Source organism: Phyllostomus discolor, chromosome 4 (genome assembly GCF_004126475.2).
Source record: "Phyllostomus discolor isolate MPI-MPIP mPhyDis1 chromosome 4, mPhyDis1.pri.v3, whole genome shotgun sequence".
Lineage (NCBI taxonomy): Eukaryota > Metazoa > Chordata > Mammalia > Chiroptera > Phyllostomidae > Phyllostomus > Phyllostomus discolor.
The window spans coordinates 44,756,951-44,778,840 of record NC_040906.2 but is presented as its reverse complement, the minus strand read 5'-3'; the positions used below and the strand labels follow the sequence as shown (position 1 = coordinate 44,778,840).

General features: G+C 36.3%; 1 protein-coding gene across 4 annotated transcripts in view; it reads right to left on the bottom strand.

The window, feature by feature from the left end:
• ZNF385B (zinc finger protein 385B) overlaps window positions 1-21,890 on the bottom strand; it is a 364,705-nt gene that overhangs the window by 237,810 nt on the left and 105,005 nt on the right. The window contains exon 1 of one of the 4 annotated variants that reach the window (XM_036023230.1): window positions 17,335-19,352. The exons of the other annotated variants lie outside the window; for them this stretch is intronic. Coding sequence (XP_035879123.1) covers window positions 17,335-17,434 — 100 coding nt within the window. The 5' untranslated portion in view covers window positions 17,435-19,352. Of the gene's footprint in view, window positions 1-17,334; window positions 19,353-21,890 lie in introns of those variants that run through there. 4 annotated transcript variants of the gene reach the window in all.

Below are 21,890 nucleotides of genomic sequence, written 5' to 3'. Positions count from 1 at the left end.
TATGTGAAACAGTTTATTCTTGTTTTATTACTTACTAATTGTTATATTATTTGCCATACAAACAACTGTAAACCTACTTTTGCCTCACTCTGTATATAATTTGAGGGAATACTCACAATACATATAAGCCAATGATCATTACAATGAATTAGTATTTTTACTAGTACAGCAGATGTAATGCAGCATTAATTAAATTAAATTCACAGAATAAATGTTTAATTTCACCCATCTATTTTCAAAACTTCTATACAGTAAAAAAAAAGGCTTCTGTGATTAAAAGTTCTGTGTACACTGTTCAATTTCAGTAATCTAATTTCTATACAACTAAGTATTTAAAAATGTCAAGTGAAATTATTCTAGGACAGTTGTTGATTCAGTGAAAAGGTTAGCCATAAATGAAATATGGCTTTAACTAAATTTTCCTATGACATACTTTTTATAGTCCAGTAACAAAAGCAAGATTCAATTACCTTAAAATTACCCACCACATATATGAACATCTGCATGTGTGTGTATATGTACATATATACATTTATATATTTTCCTTTTCTTTTGAAATATACATACATAGGGTCATTTTTGACAATTTCTTGGGGATGCTATAAATTAAGGTGTTGGGTTTTTACACAATGTATTTTTAGTATACAGTGATAATGTTTTCTATTTCTCTAGCTCTGTCAGTTTCACACTGCTCTACAGTGTGAAATTGACAAGAAATGGTACAAAACCTGACAACTGGAAACACACAAATTTAACAAGAAATTAATATGCACATTGTTTGAAAAAGAATTAAAAAATTAAAATTTGATAGTTTGATAGCAATGTTATGTTCCAATTTGATAAGATGCTTCAGATAAAGAGCCCCAGAGTCTTCTAAATTTATGAGTCTTTCCATATGAACAAATGTTTTCAAAAACATGAAAGTAGGATAATATAGACAATGGCGTACTACCACACTACCTTACAGGAAAAGATGTATACTGTTCCTAAAATGAAGCCTTAAAGCTGTATCATTTGCTTACATCCATAGGGTTAAGTTGTAGTTCCTACTTTTGCATTCTTATAGATAAGATAATGGTCATTTCAAACCTCCTCTCCACAGCAACCTTTTCAACTTCCTTTACAATGAAGATGAAATAACAGTTAAAGGGATGAATGGTGTGGAAAGTCACCTGTGGTATTCTGTCTTTCCTACCATTAAAATCTCTTGTCTAGTCATTGCCGAAGTAAATTAGGTAGCATGATTTGGTGTCTTAGAGGTGGGACACCACTTCACGCCTCCTTTCATCTTCTTAATACTTGCCTTGTTCTTCTCCATATCTTCTCCGTGTTTTCATCTGTCCCTTCCAGGCCCATTCAAGGCACTGTTTTAACAATACAGTTAGATGACCCATTCCTAGCACTTCCACTTACTAGCTGTATGATTTAAGGGCAGCTTTTCTCTGGATCTGTGTTGCTCACTAGGTTATGAGGGAGTACTTATATGCAAAAATTTTTTAAACAATGACTATAAATGTGATTTTATATATAAAGCACTTAGCATAGGTAGTAGTAGGCACAAGATAAGATCTCAATAAATTGTGGAGGTGATGGGTTAGTTTTTTTATTACATCACTTTTTACTGCTTCTATTCCAGACTTTCTATATTACTTCACCATGACAAAGACCAATATCAAGAACACAAAAGTTGCCAGAAAAATATGGGCTATTTCTGTTTGCTTAATAGGTGATTTGTAATAATGGGAAGAAGAGGATAATATAATAATAATAGTAATAACACAAACATATTTCATAGGCATTATTTCATGTAATATGCATAGCATTTCAATAAGTTTTGCAGAGCACATATCATTTTCCTTATTTTAAGGATGAGGAGACTAAACCCCAGTGTTAGAGAATAAGTTGCCAACTGGACATCAATCCTGTTAGTGTATAATGAAGACCAGAGGCATACCATTTCAACCCCAGTATTCCGTAATATGTGATTTAAATAAGCATGCCATCCCATCCTGAAATACTAACCCTTTGGTGCAAGTAGTGAAACACCTGGACTGCAGTGGTCTGTTTAAATGAGATGAAAAAATACTCAACACTAAAAATAGATCACAGCTACCTTGAAAGATGATTTGAGTGTTGTAGAAGACAACATATCAGGTGATCCTTCAAGAGCTATGACTTTATTAGTTTCATTAATTAAAAATGTATTAAAATAGACTCTAACATGAGCAATCCTACTTAAGATATCCACCAATTTCATCTTTCCAGAAAGTAATACTCCAAACAATGTAAAATATAAATGATTTACTTTCTGGTATAAAGGTCTAAGCAATATTAGGATCCTGCAGTATGAACTATCTTATAATGTAGTGCTTGGAAAAGGTCCTTTATAATTGGGAAAATAATATCCCAAAAGTATACGATTGCTACAGTTATAAATGACAACTTCTCACCTTTTAAGGATTAACCATGGGAAAAAGCACTAATGCTTACCGGTGTTTTATAATCTGCTTAAGATTTATAATCTACTTAAGTAGACTATAATTATATAGTCTTTCTGATCAGGTATATTTTTTAATTTTTATAAACTTAGAATTATATACAGAACAAGGATAAATTGGGAATTATATGATTAAAAATGTAACCAATGAACATGTCCAAATAAAAAACTGTTTTGAATAACCACCATCCTAAAACACCATGCCACACCTAAATTCTACATATTTAAGCCATATGGTACACATCAAAGCTACCACAACAAAGTGACTGAAAAGATTTAGTTTGAACATTGAGGAAATTTTATTTGTGAGCAGATGTCTACGTTAGTTTGGAGGCAGCAGGTTTTCATTGGGTGACTAATCACATCACTGGGGGCATTTTTGTGAAGTCTACAAAATGGGTATTTAGTAGTGAAATGCTTGCAGATTAGTAACAAACAATGTAGGCACTTCAAGATATTTCTGCAGAGCATCACAGTCACAGTACGTGCTCTGAATCTTAAAACACAGGCGGTTCGTTCCCATCCTCAGAGAGCAACTGCCCTTTTGTCAGGGTTGACTGTTTTCAGACAAACATGAATGGGTGATTTGCCTGAATAAAAGGCACACAAACTCTTGGGGCGTAGTTATCTCACGTTCTGAGAGCAGCTAATTGTGGAGAAACCCAAAACACATTACACATTTTCTTCTCTTTTTTTAAACTATGACTGCAGCTAATCTTCAGAAATCTATATGAAAGGTAAAAAAGTGGCTATGAAATGAAGTCACGTGAAAAATATCCCTAGAATTTCCCAGCTTAAGTGGTTCTTAAAGAGTACTTAAAAATGTAGTTTGCATCTCTCATTTTGGCAAAAAGGACTTTGAAGCCCAGAGGGTTATGTGACTTATTCAAGGTCTTAAAGGCAAGTGGTAGCAGCCTCAAGACGAAAGTCCAGAAAACCTAACTCTCATCTGGTGTTCTTTCCACCACACTCCAATGTCTTTTATATGGAAGGGAGCAGTTGCTGTGTAAGATCCACCTTTGTGGAGTTTGGGTTTTAAAAATTTATCTTTCTCATAGTTAACCATTTTTGGCCCCAAATAAAACAACATTAATATATGTGTAAATATTTTTTAAATAACTTTGGTTTTTAAGTCTACTGTTATCTGCTCTCAATATGCTGTACTTTCTTCCCAAAGAACTGGAGTCAGCAGAAATCCTTAATATTGGTTAGCAAACTAAAGTCTTTAATTTCTAAAGATTGGGAAGACAGGAAAAAGAAATTCTCAGTTAGGAAGACAGGAAAAAGAAAATCAGTGCTAGTTTACTGCATCAGTGGTAGAAAGCATTCAATAATACTCTTTGAAAACACTCATGTCATTTTGTGTACTTATAATTTTAAAGTTCACTTATACATTTTGATAAAAGATCAAGCTAGGAATCTATTAAAATTTATTAAAACCAAGGTAGCACAAATAGTTTTGAAATTTTTCTTAAAATCAACCCACAAAGTAAGGTCTTCTAAAAATATTCAAGTAGTTTATACTTTAGAGTGTCAGACAAAGAATAATATGTTAAATTCTAATGACTGGTTGAGTTAAGACAAAACTTCAAAGAAAATTTAGCTCATGTGAAATATTTATACTGGAGTCAAAACTGGATTAAAGAAAAATAATAAAAATAGTCTTCTATACTTTAAAAAAAGGGAAATTAACTTACTTTTTGTTCAAGTTCCCCCCAAATCCCAAAAGAAACACTTAATTCTCTAGGACTGACGAAAGGCACAGTTAGAAAGGAAGGCAGCTTGAGCTGAATTAATCAAGCAAACGTCATCGACAATCAACGGAACCTTCCTGGTGATTAAACTCCGTTTGAGACAGCTGGAGGTAGACTCAATCTAGTCGGAGAGTCCATGAAAACAGAATCTTAAGAGTGCAAAATGGTCTTAGAAAACTGACTTTGTAAACAGTTATAAACCTCTCAGCATTTTCAAGGCTACAGGAACAAAGTCTAAGTTAAAAACCAGGAAAATAAATCTTACATTTTCAAATTTAGCAATATCATATAAACTAGTATATCTTCTTACCCAATATCATTTCTTATTTTTCCAATTGAATAAGGATTATATGAAATACTCACGTTTCCCAATTTCCTAACTATTCCAAGGGATCCTATAGATATTAGCAATCAGGAGGGCAGGAAATTGAATACCATAGTGTTCCAAGGCCAGAGTTGTTTAATTATTAATTTTAAATTGTTAAATCTTACCACATCTGAATTCTTGTTCAATCAATTTAAAACATGATGGGAAAATTCTAAGACTGATCACACCCTCATTCGAGTAGCCACACATCCCAGTGCGAGATAACCTGAGTTTATGCCATGGTCCTGGCTTAAACATTAACAACACTTGTAAAAGTCCCATTTTGATAGTAAATCATAGAACCATTACCTATAAAAAACTTTAAATAGACCCTTCCCTTACTCTACTAATCCCCAAGAAGACTTTTCTTCCATATAACTTAATGCTAGAAAAGAAGGGTAATGCTGACCTTGCCATAATAGAAAGATTTCAATTTACACCTTGACTTTTTAGTCCTACCTCCTGTCCTTTTTCTTCACTACTTGCTCTTATTAGTATACCGTTTGCTCCTTCCTATGACAATTGTGTATTACTCTTCTGACATTTTCCCACTAGTGCTTGGTTAGCTTGGAAACACAGACCTAATTTACAATACTAAATCTATAAAAAGATGCTTCAAAGCCACTAATTAACTTACAAATCAATTATTGCAACACAGTTCATTTGTAACATGGATGAAGCTTCTGTACTGATAAAAGAATTTAGGACAAAAGCTATGCTTAATAAATGCTACTGAATTAACACCCAAATGAATAAATAAATGAATAAGAGAGGAATTTACAGACAGGAGATTTACTGTGAAGTAATAGAAAAATTCCTAAGCTACAAAAACAAAGAGACAGGATGGCAGCAAGATAAAGAAGCAGAGAACTGAAGTGTCATTAAGTTTGAAAGAGTCCCTACCACGCACTGGTTTTCCACAATGACCAGAATGTCCTAAGGCACCAAAAGTTATAAACTTGTCTACTGGGGACATTTTTTCTTTTTACTGTAGAAATGTAACTCAGACTTTATCATGGAATCACTAGTTTAAATGGGTTAAATTGTTAGAAATATGCATTAAGCAGACCAAAATGCAGGTAAAATATGCATACGTTGACCTTTAACCTGTAATTCTCAGATGTGGCTAGTATTGCTCCTATTTTGCACAAAAGAAGGTAGCCAAGGCTGCAAACCTCTGCTTTTACTTTTTCACAGTTACCATGTTTTTAAGCATCGTGCCAGGCTCTGCGGCACCCATACCTTTATTTGTTCATCACTCCTACCTGATTAGGCACATTTTTATAGGTGCAGAAACTGAGTTTAGAGTGTTAGGGACCTTGTGCACACAGTTAATATGAGGCTGGGCCAAGGTTTGATCATGTGGCTCACTGATGTCAAAGCACAAACTCGTTGCTGCTACACTCTGTTATGTAACTGTTAACAGTGCCTTCACAATGGATTCATTTGTGGTGCTTCTTTTAAGGTTCTCCACTACCTGCACAGTACAGCACAAACCCCTTTAACCACTGACTCTCAGAGGAGGCTTTAGAACAAACTGAAGAGCTTTTAAAAACACCCATGCCAATGATGCTGATTTAATTATCAGGGCAGAGCCTGGGCATCAATATTATTTAAAAGTTCCCCAACTAATTCTAAAGTGCAGCTGGGACTTGGTGTATCCAGACAGAGACTTGCACACCAGGCCCTCTGAAATAGCTTGCCTGCTTTGCAAAAACACTGTTTCCTGACAGTTCTTCACAGTTGTCCTAACTTCCAGACATACCTCAAACAGACCACCATTTGGAACTAATCTTTGCACAACAAAATAATACCTATCAAAGGAAAGAAACTTCTTTGGATTAGAATCTCTCTCTTTCTCGCTCTCTCTCTCACCGTCTCTCATTTACCCTTTTGTAGTTTGGATATTATAGTGTCTGTTCTGGTTCCTGGACACTTTGAACTTATTAAAACTATGTAACATAGCAAGTGTGTGAGGCATTTTTCTCTTCTCTATTTCTAGTGTCATTTTTATAAGGCAGAGAAAGATGGAAATTCATAGAATATTAGCATTAAGTCAATAGTGATGGTGTCTAGTTAGCTCAGCCAATAAGAGCATGGTGCTAATAAAACTAATATCATGGCTTTACTGTCATCTAGTTGGCTCTGTACGGATTCAGAAACACAAACTTAACTCAGTAGGCAATGCATAAATGCATATAATCAGTGATTATGTTGCTGATCATAATAGGGAAGGATATATATATACATTTACCTGTGGGAAAATCCAATAGTATCATCTTCAACTGCAAACAACAGCATATTTTAAAGGGCAGCAGTACAGCCAATTTAGACCAGTTAAAAGACTGGTCTAGTTAATCAATAATTAGATGATTATAATATTAATCAAGTCCTTTGTACCACATTTCTGCAGGCTGACACTGAATTATGAGATAAAATTACTCCCACTTCAGCTCAGCTGGGATTTTGAGCTTATTAAACAAAAAGAATGTGTTAAATTAATGTTCAAAGAACCAAGGGAATTCATGATAAAATGTCCATCATTTCCTCATGACTTTGTATTACAACCCCAAAGGTAAGATCGCCCAGTGTTATGAATTTCTCAAACAGAGAATTAAATGTATGAGATTAAAAACCAAACCCTCCGCACAACAGAGTGAGCTCAGCACTGCACTGGATGCTCTCATGTTTGTGGAATGAAGGCAGGCTTATTAGTAGTTTATCATAGTTTTGGTCATTCTTACTTGTCCTCTTAATATGGTAGTGTGATGTGCACTGAGGTACTTCAGAAGCTTTCTTCCACAAAGGTGAGGTCCCTAAGGGACTTGTGTTTTCACTAGGGCAACTGGAAGTATTTTATGGGAGGGACACTCAAATGACTGTGTATGAGCATAAAAACTTGAGGAGTATATTTCCAGTGAGTGCTGGAAGGAAAAACACACACCATCAGGCAGGCTACAGGTGGACACTGGGAATAGTTATGGAGGGTCAAAGCAACACCTGCTCAGGACTTGGCCAAACCCCAGCTTTTCACATTGAACTTATAAGGAGCAGACACTTGGGAATACAAAGGGCAACAGGCTAGATCATCATCCAAGTACCTGGTGAAATAGCTTATACATTACATTTTTTCTCATCTGTTAACTGTGGCTAGAAACTATGTAGTCATCATCTGACAAACTATAAGCTTTTACTGTGATAATTTTTTATTACATTGCACTCTTCCCATTTTCCCACCATTTCTTTGATCTTTTATTTTATTTTTATATGAACATATCTGTTACTCTCAATAGTAAACCATGTATATAACAAAAACTTCAAAACTAATACAGGGTATAATAGTTAAATAAACCTCTACTTCAGGCTATCCTTCAAACTGGCCTTCAGATTTCTCTCGGAGTCCAGTGTGGAGAAAAGCCTGAGTGAGGGGAAGACTCTCAATGCCATACGGATGGGATAGCTCCGTGGGATCCTGCTGCACCTAGAGCAGTGGTATGCTAGCACCAGGCCCAGGTGCCTGAGGCCCTGCTGAGTATCAAGGTCAAGCTGGGGGCTGAGGTCAGCACCCATCGCCACCTGCTGGAAGAAGGGAAGTACTTTGATCTTGCTGACACCCTGGACAACAGCAACTCCATGCAATCCATCCAGAAGACCACCAGTCTCAGGACTGTAGATGGCAAAGTGGTATCTGAGGTCAACATCAAAGGTTTGAGGCATTAAAGGCAGCAGAAGTGGGGTACCTCTTGGGGGGCAGGAGGCTAATAAAAAGTTCAGAAATCACTGAAAAAAAAACAGTCTACTTCAAACAGTACAAAGGAGAATATAACTTTGAACTCAGTCTCCAGTCTCCCTATGAAATTCATTCATCCCTTTTCTCTTTCTCCCATCCCCTTTCTCCCTCTCTCTCTATGTGTATATATATATGTACACTCACATATATATATGTACACAAACACATATATATCTTTCACACAAACATGTTTTGTTCTGCATATTTCTGATTTTACTTACATCTTGTACATGATTCCATATCAGTTCTGACAGATATACTTCATTATTTTAAGTGACTGTGCAATATCGGCTATGGTTTGAATGTTTGTGAGCCCCCAAATTCGTATGCTGAAATCCTAATGCCCAATGTGATGGTATTGGGAGGCAGGAACTTTGGGAGGTGCCGAGGGCATGAGGAGAGAATCCTCAGGAATGGGATCTTGTTCTTATCAAAGAGTGCCCACAGAGATCACTTGCTCCTTCTGCCTCACGAGCATACAACAAGAAGTCTGCAACCTGGAAGAGGGCCCCTCCTCGCTCACCATGCCGGCACCCTGTTCCCTGACTTCCAAAACGGTGAGAAATAAACATCTGTTGTTTATAAGCTACTCAGTCTGTGGTATTTTGTCACAGCAGCCCCAACAGGCCAAGACAATATCACACAGCACAAATGGACCATAATTATCACCATCATCTACTGCTGGTTATTTTTGTTTGATTTTCCTACTATAAACAATGTTACAATAAAATCCTCTATGTATTTGTATATAGACACATGAAAGAAAATGTATTGTTCTATGTATCTTTGTATACATATGCAAGCATATATCTTGATTAAATCTGGGGTACTAAACTTTCTGGGTCAAAAGACATGCAGATTTTAAATTTTGATCATTATTTCTACATTGCCCTGTGAATACACAAACCAATTTATACCACACCAACCAACATATCATCACAGGTTTCGTCTTGCCCATCTGATGGCTAAGGTAAAAAGTGTCTCAATATCATTTTAAATACTTATTTTTAAAGAATTGTGAGCAATACTATCAAATAATTTACTGAGTTCTGCACAAGTGTTCACAGATCCTATATTCAAGTGCCTGATACTATACTCAAGTGCCCTATCCTTTGGCCCAAGTTTTAAGTACGCCATTTACTCTGTGCCAAGTATTGGCTCCAGGTGCACCTGGAACCAGTTGTATTGAAAGTTACATAATTAGAAGAATTAAGACACAGTTCCTACCCTCAAGGCAGTCTATTAGGAGAGAAATACAATAAAAATAATAAATATCCATTGTTATAAGTTCAATAATAGAACATGCATACTCTTTGGATGTAGACATTATTAACTCTGCATAAAGAGCTTGTTCGTTGAATATACCTTACGTATCTAATTTATTTTTACATTTTATAGACTATGCAAATGTGATTAGGAACATAATATAATACTTTGATCAGCAAGAAGTATGATTATGGAATTATAGCTAATAATTAAATGGTCTGATCAGGTGAAATTATTTTAACTGACTCATCCATACTTATAATCTATATTTATTGCAATAATTTATATATGCAGAATAATTTATAAAACTATCCTGTCTGCTATGTGTTTTGGGTACTTGCAACTTTTTCTGAAACATAAATCATAGCACTCATTTTGCAGATATTTTAGCTCTTCTTTTGATTAAAAATATCAAAGCACAGGCTTTCATCTTCTACACTTCCTCCTCCACAATTCATCAAACTATTATACCTTTAGTATGTGGTGATTCTTATTAATTGTTTAACTTGTAATACCATGCTTGCCCTAAAGTATGAGGAGTGTTAAAGGTCGTCAATTGTATACACAGAAGGCCCTTTAAGTATTCAGGCCCTATAAAATGTGACACTAATGTCAACATCATTGATTGGTAGACTACTATGTGAGCTTTTATTTGCGATTCCAACCTTCTCTGAAAGCTGTCTTCCAGTCAACAAGAAAGTTTTAAAACTTTATCCCTGAACTAAATTCAACACACTGGTTGTACTACCATTTCACATCTTTCTTTAACTTCCAAACTTTATCACACTGCAGTCCACCAGCAAGTTCTCACTTAAATGTAAACATTTGGGCTGAGCTGCCCACAGGATTAGACAGAAGAAGCTGGTGTGCATATGGATGCTGTCGGGTGGAGTGGGGAAGGAGGTTCAGAGGTCTAGGTTTGACACCCAGTCCTGCTCTTGTCAGCAAGTTACCTACCTTTTCACTGATGCTGCTGATTTATTTTTAGGATAATGAGCAAATACTACTTCATTTACTTCCCAGGGTTATGGTAAGGATCAAATGAAACAATAGATAGAAAAGGGTGCAGTAAGGTTCCCTGATCCTCTTTCAGGAAAGGAAAGATCCCCCTTCCTTTTCCACCCAGGCCGGGTCTGTATGTGGACCTTGCCCACCAGACCCTCCCACACCGCACCCCTCCATTTGGAGCTCCTATGCTCCAGGCCCGTGTCTCCCACCAACACTTACCTGCTCCAGGTTTTCTCTCTCAGACCCTTAATTTTACTAGAAGACAGTTGTGATATTAAGAAACAATAACTTCTAAATAATAATTGGCTACATTTTTTGAGTAGCCAATGGCATATGCCAAAGCATCAAGTCATCATTGGCCACCTCACAGCTTCTACTAACTTCTGATTGCTTCATATCCCTTCCATTCCGCCTCAACTTGCCACACACAGAACTCTATACACATGACTCTAACCTAATCTTTAAAACAAGTCTATGCAGTGAAATCCATTATTATTGTTGCTTCACAGATGAGGACACTGAGACTTGGAGAGTGAAGTCGTTTGCCTGTGGTCCCACTGCTAAGCTGTAGTGGGGCTGAGCTTTAAACCTCACAGAAAGCCCTCCCACCATTACCACGCTCCGCAGCTTCCCCTCAATGTAGAATGATATAGTGAACAAATGGTCCTGTTATATTACCTTATTAATTTAAAAAGTTCATATAATTGTAGGTCTGAAGTTGGAACATCATCTACTTTAACCATCAATTCAAGCCTTTGCCTTTTTTTCTCATACACTGAAGTCACATTTTGCCTTATTGGTAGTTCAAGCAGCATTCACTTGATTAAAGAAGGATAATGACAAGACGTACAGATAGGAATCTGATACTGGTTAAATCACTTTTAGCTGAAGCCAGGAATAAGTGTTAGAGATCATTTCCAAGCCATCCCCATCTTCTCCTTACCCCAATGAAAGCATGATCCACAACCCACTGTAGGGTCTCTAACCGCTGGGTGCACAGAGTGACAGCCACTGTTCGCCCCCCTAATATACAGCAGTGGTTGTGTACCTACATCACACAAAATCCGAAAGCTCCAGTTAAGCAATAATTACCTAATTTATCATAAGTACAATATTACCTACTGTGCAGCAGTAAAAATACATAAAATGCAGAAAAACAACAGAAAAAGAAGTCCTTGTAGGATTCATTTCTGAATCTGCTTACTCCTGATTATTTAGACATTTTTTTTTCAAAATTCAGGCTCCTGTTCCTTGTACCCCTCAAATAAAATTGAATTAAAAATGCCACTTTAACTTGCTGGAAGAAACAGAGGGTTACAAAAAGTAAAGTCATTCCCTCCAGCATCTTCTAAAAAACCAACACTACCAAAGAGCAGATCAGAGGGAAAAAAATAGAATTTCTGTAGACCTCCCAGTGAAATTCACACAACATTCTGAAATGTCAGCAAAGAGATGCTTAGCTAAATGCCCCAGTGGCGTTGCAGACTCCCTGGACAGAATCAAAGCTAGATATCTCCCCACTCTGAAAGAAGAGGCGTCTGCTATGGGAGACTCCTAATTATCATTCCATTGCCATTTGCCAAGAGAATATAGCTGTTGAGCAATTTTGCCCTATAGGAAATTAAAAGATAGACTCTCAAAGTAATAGCAACTTTAACTTACTCACCAGTGCTTTTTCTAAAAAGGTGACGACAATTGCAAAGAAAAAAATGTTTTTTGAAGGTAACTAGTGATTGAGATTTAGATTATGGATTCACATTGGTATTTTGCCATCACAAACAGACCACACTGCCAAACAGGACATAGAGACTAGAACAGAGTGCTATTTAATGTAAACAGGAATCAGAATCTTTTCCCGAAGAACACAGTGCAGATACCACAAAGGTCACCAATATCATTTTAAACAATGAGAAGAAGTAATGCATATCACAGTAATATTTATGACTAGACAAAGTTGGAAAACAGTTTGCTGTGGGAAGGTAAAAGATAATATATTCTGAGATACAAAACAATCCTATTGAAATAGTGGTATACTGTTCTTAGACATTCAAAAACGGAGGTAAATTAGAATCTGTCCTGTAGGACAAGAGATATTGATAAAGGACCTAGATCAATGGCTATATTTTTTCCAATTTAATTGAAAAGAAGATACAATTTATGGAACATTTCTTTTTGGGGCTGATAGAGTTAATCCATATCCAAAGCTTGGGTTAACTGCTCTCACATTCAACTGGTCAAGTTGGGCTAAAAATAGTTTTCCTGGTTTGACATGTCATACGGCTGATGTAGAGAGAACTGAGGTGGCATTTTAGACTGGGTGCAAAAAGGTTAGCTTAAAGAATTTACTCTAAATGTCTCTACCTTATTCGCTAATCAGCAGCAAGATTGCCTAACACAAAATTTTGTTACACTATATGTAAGTTTACATCTATATTTATTTTTCTCCTTTTGAGAAACAAATTTTGCACTGGTATCTAGTCACTCCTGCTGGGGATATTTACAAGAGTGGAGGTGGGCAGATACTGGGAAGTGAGAAGAGAGAAGAAAGGTAATGCAGAGGGTGGAGTACGCAAAGAGGGCTTTATAGTACAGCCTTGGTGACATGAAGGAAGATGAAGGAGCCTTTATTCCTTATATTCCTGTGGGGAGGTTGCCAGATGTGTCAGAGTGACACTCAGAGCCAGGATAGAACGTTGTGCTCTGCTCTGGTGACATTCAAGTTGGAATAACTGGGCTGGGAGCAGTGTTTTGGGTAAATAGCTTAGCAACTGGGCATTACATTGATATATTAATATGCTTTTTAAAAATTCAATAAAACCTGCCTATAAATATTTTGATATCCTGTGAGGAACGTAGTAGGTACACAATAAATATTATATCTATTCTATTTTACTCAGCAATGGTGCACTGAATAATTACAGTATCTCACAATTTTCTTCCATGTCAAGTTTGCAAGTTACTGTGTCTCTCTGAGAAACCTAGCAAGTGGCAGTCAAAAGTAAGAGTCCTAGAAAGTCTAAAGTACTATGACCATTTGAATAAAGTCCAGATGGAGGGACCACTCATTAGGCATCTATACTATAACAAAACAAAATTAATTTATACTTATCTCACACATGTTAAGGCAGGACAATTATGAAAATGTTCTGGTTGGCATGGGATAACAACTGGAAATTAATCGTACAATTCTCAGTATTACTTATTTAAAATGTTACTGACAGCAGTTATTGAATGTGATGCCTTTATGGTTTTATCTCATTATTTACAGGAGGCTTTCATATCCTCATGCACAATTTCTGTTCCACCAATGCTTTTTTTATCCCATTTTAAGTTTCTCAAATGGGAACTTTCTTATCATAGGAGTTTCCAAGCATAAACTCTAACAGTAGAAACTGATTTCTTTTCTAAGGATTTGAAGCCTCCATTGTGGCTTTGTTAGGACCCAATTATCTAACTAATTTTTGGAGACTTGCTTTATACACCCAATCGAATTTAAATTTCAGCTAAATAACGAATAATTTTAGTATAAGTATGTACTAAATATTGCATGGCACATACTTATACTAAAATTATTCAGCACCACAGCAACATACCTCAAAACAAAATACAAACTATAGAAATGGTCCAAAATAGTGACTGAACATATACGTTGGAAAAGCTCAATGAACTAAAGTGAGTTTACTACATCTGCTGTATTTCATAACTGATTATGTTTTTAATCTGCTGAAGGAAACTCTGGGCTGTTATTTCTTTATCTAAAAGTAAAAAGATGCAGGTAAATCACAGAGATACATGAAAATCCATTATTTTCACAATAACTTTCTAAATCCTATTTTTTGAAAAAAAAAGTTACTGTTAAGACTTTAGGCAGCTATGCTAAATTATCCCTCACTTCCTCTAGAAAATTTTCTATGGTCTATGAACTGTGAAAAGTTTCCCTATTCTAAGAGAATTCTGACATTCTAAAACTTCTTTAAAGGTTCTATTTACTAAACACCTTACATCATCAGGAAATTTGAAGAGAAAAATCTCAATGCACTTCTAACCTTTGAAATCTCAACCCACAAACCCAATTTGTTTCCTGGGCCTCGGGGAAGTGAGACATATAAGATACTTATTTTTAAGCCAAAATCTGAAACAAAATCCCCCTGACAATCTAATGATAACTTGTGACATGACATTCCCAAAAGAACAGAAGAAAAAAATTGTTTAAAATTATGCTTCATGTAAAAACAGAAAATCTTTTAATTATAATGCCACATATTATATCCCTGCATTTCAATAAGTAACATTTTATCTTGAATCCTTAATCAAGTGTAATCACCTTATCTAGGCAAAGATCCAAGGGTTAACAAGGAAAAGCCCACAAAATTCAATATTTCAGAAGTGTTTTCAGTTTTATTGTCAAGGCCACATGAAAGAAAAAGTACAAAAACACCATTCCTTCCTGTACCCCAATTCACCTATATATATCCATTACCACCATGTAAAGAATAAACACAAGAATAAATAATTCATTGAATGTCCTTGGTAGTTAATTTTGATTACTTCTATTTCAAAATGCATTATGATCAATAAAACTTTCAAGAAGATTTATTTTCTGATGGGGAAAAAAGGCTAAGGGAGTCATTCTTACAACATCTACAAGTAAATTACCTCTATTATCATTCTGTGGAAACAAAGAAAAACTATCTTCATATTTATGTAATTTTAGCATTTGGGAGGTTTTACTTTTCAAAATAAACCAGTTCTATGAAAGGAGACATTTTTCAACATTTTTAACGCATATTGACAACATTTAATTTTATTCCTAACTAACCCTCCTCATAGCACCTATATGCAATAAAGTATGGGTAGTTTATATCAAATATAAATTACATAAAAGCCTCACATTCTCTCCATCAGTGCTCTCGGATGTATTACGAAACAAGCAGATAAGCCTTAAGGATTGCACAATATGGCCAACGGGAATAGAGTGGTTTCCTGCAAACATATTGCAAAAAGTTGAACAAATACCTTACATTTCAGAACACAGCTATTTTAATGTCCCATGTCAAGTAAGTTCCCAAGTGGGAAATGTTAGCACTTTAAATCTGCAGGTCCTGGATTAAACCACATAAAGGAAATTTGGAGAAATGACAATGCATTTAGAAAGAGACTAGGTTGAAGGTAAGAGTCTCTCTCTTGGGGGTCTAATTAGGTGACCCCCCATTTCAGCTTTTTAAAAATTTTTCATAGAGACACCTTAGCAGAAACTGTCAGCTTTGACAGAATACCAAAATCCTGGCAGCGAACCATAAATGGACCATTACCACAAAAAGAGCTGCTAAATGAGAAACCATGTGCTCAGTATAAAACTAATTTCATGCTTTCAAAAGCACACAGTGGCTTCTAGCAAGATAGTGGCCCTGGGACTTGCTGAGACAGACTGGCGAACACAAACGGTTTGCTCCTGATGCGTCTGCTTAGCCAAGCTTTACATGTACTGGCAGTAAATGGGGTTCTCGAATCTTCTGTCAAACAACTACACATTTATCTATAACTTTACAGCCGAAAGCTATAAAACAGCTGCCGCAAATCTAGCAGGAAAAAAAACATACACATAGACACATTATATATACATACATATATATACATATATACACACACACCCCATGTACCATGTAAGCTTCCAATCAAATAAAAATAGATTTCTCTGCAGACCTTATGTTCTAAACAGACACTTAATAAGCATAGTCCTATTCAAATACATCATAAGTCTCACAGTCCTTTCTTCTTTATAGACAGCTTCTCATCGTGTAGGAATTGCAGTTTACAGGAGCCTAAGCAATAGGACTCCATCTGCTCAGAGGCTAACTTTGAGTTCACCCTTGCATAGTTGGCTTTCAGATACCCTATACTTATAATGCTACATCAGACCATCTGGGCAGGACAACCTAGTAATTTAACTACCCAGGTGAGTCTCAATACTTTATTTACATTTAAAGGATAAAATCTGCTATATTGAAAACATCACATCTAATTAAAACATGCTGTAGGAGGAAATGCTGCTAATTTTCTCTTCTCTCATTCAGTATATCATCTCTAGAAATCAATTACTATAGGTTGTCCAGTGCCCGGCAGGTCATAACTTTTAATTATTAATAATGTCAAGCTTAACAAGGTGTCAACTCCAATATGTAACCATTTCACTTACTCTCTTAGTTACCTTGTAAACATCACTTGTTTCCTCCTATATACATTTCACATCAAATGTTCTATAAAGCGTATTTAGTTCTTAACCTTTTTTTTTGTATACCTGAAGCACATTATAACAATGCTAATTACCTACTTAATGTAATGATAACAAACTGCACAACATCACTGACTTGTTCTGAATGTTTAAAATGCAAAGGAAGTCACCTATGTTAAGATGTCCTCAGCAAACAGCTAGCACAGAAAGAAAAGAATACTATCACACCCATTTAAGGAGTTACTTCCCAATAAAATGAAAGAATCATACATTTTTCTCTTCAGAGTTGCCCCTTCGAATCTGTCAGCACAATGTGATAAACACAACTGATAACTCCACGGGATTCAACACAGCATACGAAAGAATCTGTTACTGACACCTCAGATGCTGGTGTCCAAGTTTTAGTATAAAAATGCTCACCTCTGCTAGGAAGTCCACTCCACATCCTGGTAAGGCTTTCACCAGCTTCTAGAGCAACCAAGTTCGATAAACAAAACTTCCAGTGTGTGACCAGTGTCATGCACTGTGCTACCGAGACTTGGCTCCAGCCCTGATGATCTGCGTGACAGTACCACACTACATCAGTGCAGCTCCAAACCTTCCCAGATGCCGGCTTATTGCACTGCTCATTGAAAATCCTTTACACGCTGGCAACATTTTAGGGAAGGACAAGCACACTCTGAGTCATTTGTAAAGAAAGCAGAGCAATTTCAATTCTCTATCTCCACGCGTGCTGAAACCAGAGGCACTGTCAACCTACAAGTCTGAGAGGTACATTTAAGCCGAGACACAGGCAACCTAAGCCTTCATTATCAATGCATGAAATCAGCCACTGTGATCAAATTCAAGCAAACCACAAAAAGGATATGATTATGAAAAGCTCCACAGATTTAGCACCAAACCTTGTGGAATGAAGACTCATCTAGTGAAATTGTGTAAATGTTAAAAATAGCTCTGGCTTTTCAACAATGAGCTAGATACAGAGAAGAAATCAGTAGTCTATATTATAAGGACTTATCATAAAAGCTGTAAAAATAGCTGTAGGTTCCCGGGACTTCTGTATAGACAAATGAAATCACTAGAGGCTATTACAATTATAACACAGAAAATGACCATATGTTCGACACAGATATCCATTAAGAGAAATTTAAATATCTTTTAACCCCTATGTGCCTGTGTCTAAATTAAAGTAATAATGGTAGTAAAAATGTGCAGGGCTATGCCAGCACCAGGGCAAAATACAATTAAGTTCACTCTGTGACAAATTCTTAAACAATAAAAATTTAAATGTATTCTGTCTAAAAAGAAAATAAGCATACAACTTAGAGACTATTTTTAATACCACAGTCTTTGACTGCTTACTCGTAAAGTACATAGTTTAATTCATACATCCCTCCCCAGCCACCCCGTATTTATACCTTTACCTTTCACCACCCTTCCTCTTCCATTACTGTGCTATAAGATCCAAGAGGCAGCTGGCACAGTGTTAAGAGGAACAAGGTAGCTATACCTCAGAAAGTAGCAGCAATGATTTGAGATCACAAGATACAGAGCTTTGATGTGTGCATGCAAAGTGCAGAGCATAAAGGACATAAAATATTTATCAAAAATCACAAAAATTACTGGAAAGAATTCCTAGTGGGCAACATCGATAAAGCACACATTTAAGGATCTATTCGGACTTCTTTAAATGGGTTTTAGGTTCTCATTAAAACTCTAAAGAGGAGCAAATCAGTATCCAATAAGAGGAGCTTCTGTGCATGACTGCGTTCAGTTCTAGGAATACTACTAGTTCTTAGGTGCCACATTTAGTAGTCTCTACAATCCAAAACATCTGTGTAAAAAAAAGGGCAATATTCCACATCCTGCATTTACATAACACAGCATTTTGGAGCCATGTTAAATGTGACATATGCATGGGTATCCTCATTATGTCCCTATGTGTGGAGTTGACTCCTTACAGGCTGCTGGTGAGACACCCTTCATCAGAGACAGTTATAGTTGTACGTGAGTGGGCATGCCTACAAGTGTGTGTGAGTGTGTGTGTGCCCACATCATAGAAGAATGCATGTCTACTTTTGCTGCCTGAATTCCATTTGTTTTGTGCCCCATGAAGCCCCTAGGACAACATTTGTTTGAATGTATTATGAGAAATGGCATTGGACATCACCGGTTCAGCAACTGCTGAATGTTCTGTTTCTCTCTCTCTTTATCTGTACTTCTCTCGTCTCAGAAAATAGTCCATGAGAGACTATGTGCCTAAAATTCTTTTTATTATTTCCATACATGTACCTCCTTAGTAAAAAACATTTAAAATGAAACCATAATATTGAATATTTGATGATAGGCCCTTAATCTCTTATTTAAAATCCTCATTGTCAAGATGTATTTCAGAATTCAAATGCTTTCAAATTTTAGAAGACAATACTCTGCTTGTAACATGATTACATAATGCCTCCATGGAGTTGGGGGTCACACTCTATAATCAGACACATTAACATTTCTGTAGCAAAACATGTGCTCGGTCATGCTACATGGGATAAACAAACACTATCGTTAACTTCACATCAGGTCGAGTTTTGCCATCAATATGAATTATAAAACTTTCTTATTTTCATAGCTTCTTGGATTTTAGGAATTGTTGTAGGTAAGAGATTATGGATCTGTAGCAATGTTTACCTAAACTGTTACAAGGTTAAGGATTAGGTAACTAAGTAAATGTTCTCTTGCTTGAGCAAGAGATTTGAAGATAAGCATTGCTTTAATAGGATGGGCAAAGGATCCGAGAGGGGGTGCTGGTAAGACTGAGACTCAAAGCAGAGCAGAGAGGTGGCTATAATGCAAAATGACAAAACTAGGACATGGGAACAAAAGGCAAGAAGAAGCCATTCAGAATTATTGTGTCAAGAAACTAACATAATGATAATATCAACCACTTATTAGTTACCTAATTTATACCCAGTAATGTGAAATGCATTTGACATAAATATTTCTTAGTAACTTAACTTATAATTTTGAAAAGGAAATTTTAAAAGGAAAAATACATTTTCAGAATGAAGCATAAAACATTGGGTGATCTCACCCTCTTCTCAATGTACCCCAAAACAAAACATCCGTAATGTTAACATACATAAGAATGTCAGAAACAAAAAATGAGTTTCACCTTATAAACTAAAGGGCCCTATTTTAGTTTTGTAAACTATATACTATTTGGTATAGGATTTCTTCAAAACCACATGTAGAAAAAAAGTAGTAATATTCTTCACATCAATATTCAAATTACTTAACTTTAAAATCAATTTTTAAAATATTTTTGCCCTGGTTGGTGTAGCTCAGTGGATTGAGCATGGGCTGCAGACCAAAGGGTCACCAGTTCAATTCCCAATCAGGGCACATGCCTGGGTTGCAGGCCAGGTCCCCAGTAGTGGGTGCATGAGAGGCAACCACACAATAATATTTCTCTCCCTCTTTCTCCTTCCCTCCCCTCTCTCTAAAAATAAATAAAATCTTTAAAAAGATATATTCCTAAGAAAGTATTATGAGGTATTTATTTGGAATTTTCCTATGAGTGTATCTCCTCAAATACTTTTTATAATCAGCACATTAACAAACTTTAACATAGCATTGATACTATTGTGGACCTAAGACTCTGGACCTGTATCATTCAGCATCTTCTAAGAGATCTTGGTCAAAGGGTCCAAAGTTATAGTTATATAGAATGAACAAGTCTAGCTATCTACTGTGCAGTACAATGACTACAGTTAATAATACTATATTGAACACTGGAAATTTGCTAAGAGAGATTTCAGGTGCTCTTACACAAATTAAATTATTATATCAGGAGATGGATATGCCAATTGGCTTGACAGTAGTAATCATTTCACTATACAAATGTAAATCAGATAATGTTGTACAACTTAAATACATAAAATTGTTATTTAAAAATAAAAACTATGGGTATCCCCCCCAGTAAAAGAGCATTTCTTTAGTGCTTTGGGGGGTTCAGACTTGCAGTGAGGAGTCGTCCTACAGGTGTTTATTAGAACACTGGTCTTTCTGTTCACCATACAAACTTTAGCAGAGTGTATGGCTCTAATTTTAGTACCTATAATACAAAGCTACTTTCCATGTGAAGAAAGAAACTGCATTTGTTTTTAAAAGTACAACATAATTTGGTCAATTCTTTCTTTAGCCACTCAGATAGTGCCCTGGGGGTTTGATGGAATTACTACAGCTTCTGAAAGTAACTGATTATAACCCTGGCCTGTGTGGCTCAGTTGGTTGCAGCATCATCCCATAACTGAAAGGTTGTGGGTACGATTCCTGGTCAGGGCACATGCACATGCCTACATTGCAGGTTCAATCCCTGGTCTGGGCATGTACAATTCCTGGTCTGGGCATGTAACAGAGGCAACCAATCCACGGTTCTCTTTCACATCAATGCTTCTCTCTTTCCCTTCTCCTCTCTCCAAAAGCATTGAAAACAAAATGTCCTCGGGTAAGGGTTAAAAAAAAAGTAACTCATTGTCTAGGGTGGGTAACTCACCAGGACCAAACTCAGCATCTCCTCATACCTTACATAAGGGAAAAATGAACTTCTAGCACATGTAGGCAATAGATGTTTAATGGAAAGGCAGGCTCACCAGAGGGCTGGCTCTTGAAATGAAGCAGGTCAACATAATGTAAATTCCATCACACTCAGCCCATAAAATAAAATAAAAAATACTAATAACTAGCCTACCCACTTCCTTCAAACTTCTTGTCTAATTAGGAGAAAAAGCAAACATATTTCACAGTTGGCCAAAGAACCAGCTCCATGTCAGCTGTAAAAGTCCACAGGGACGCCTAACTTGGAATGGCGTCCAACAGGCTGGTTGGCTTTGGTGCTGTCAAGGTACGAAAGTAGAACATTTGTGTGAAGAAAGTTGGACAGTCAGGGTGACAACACCCACAGTGAGGAAATCCACTGGCTAATT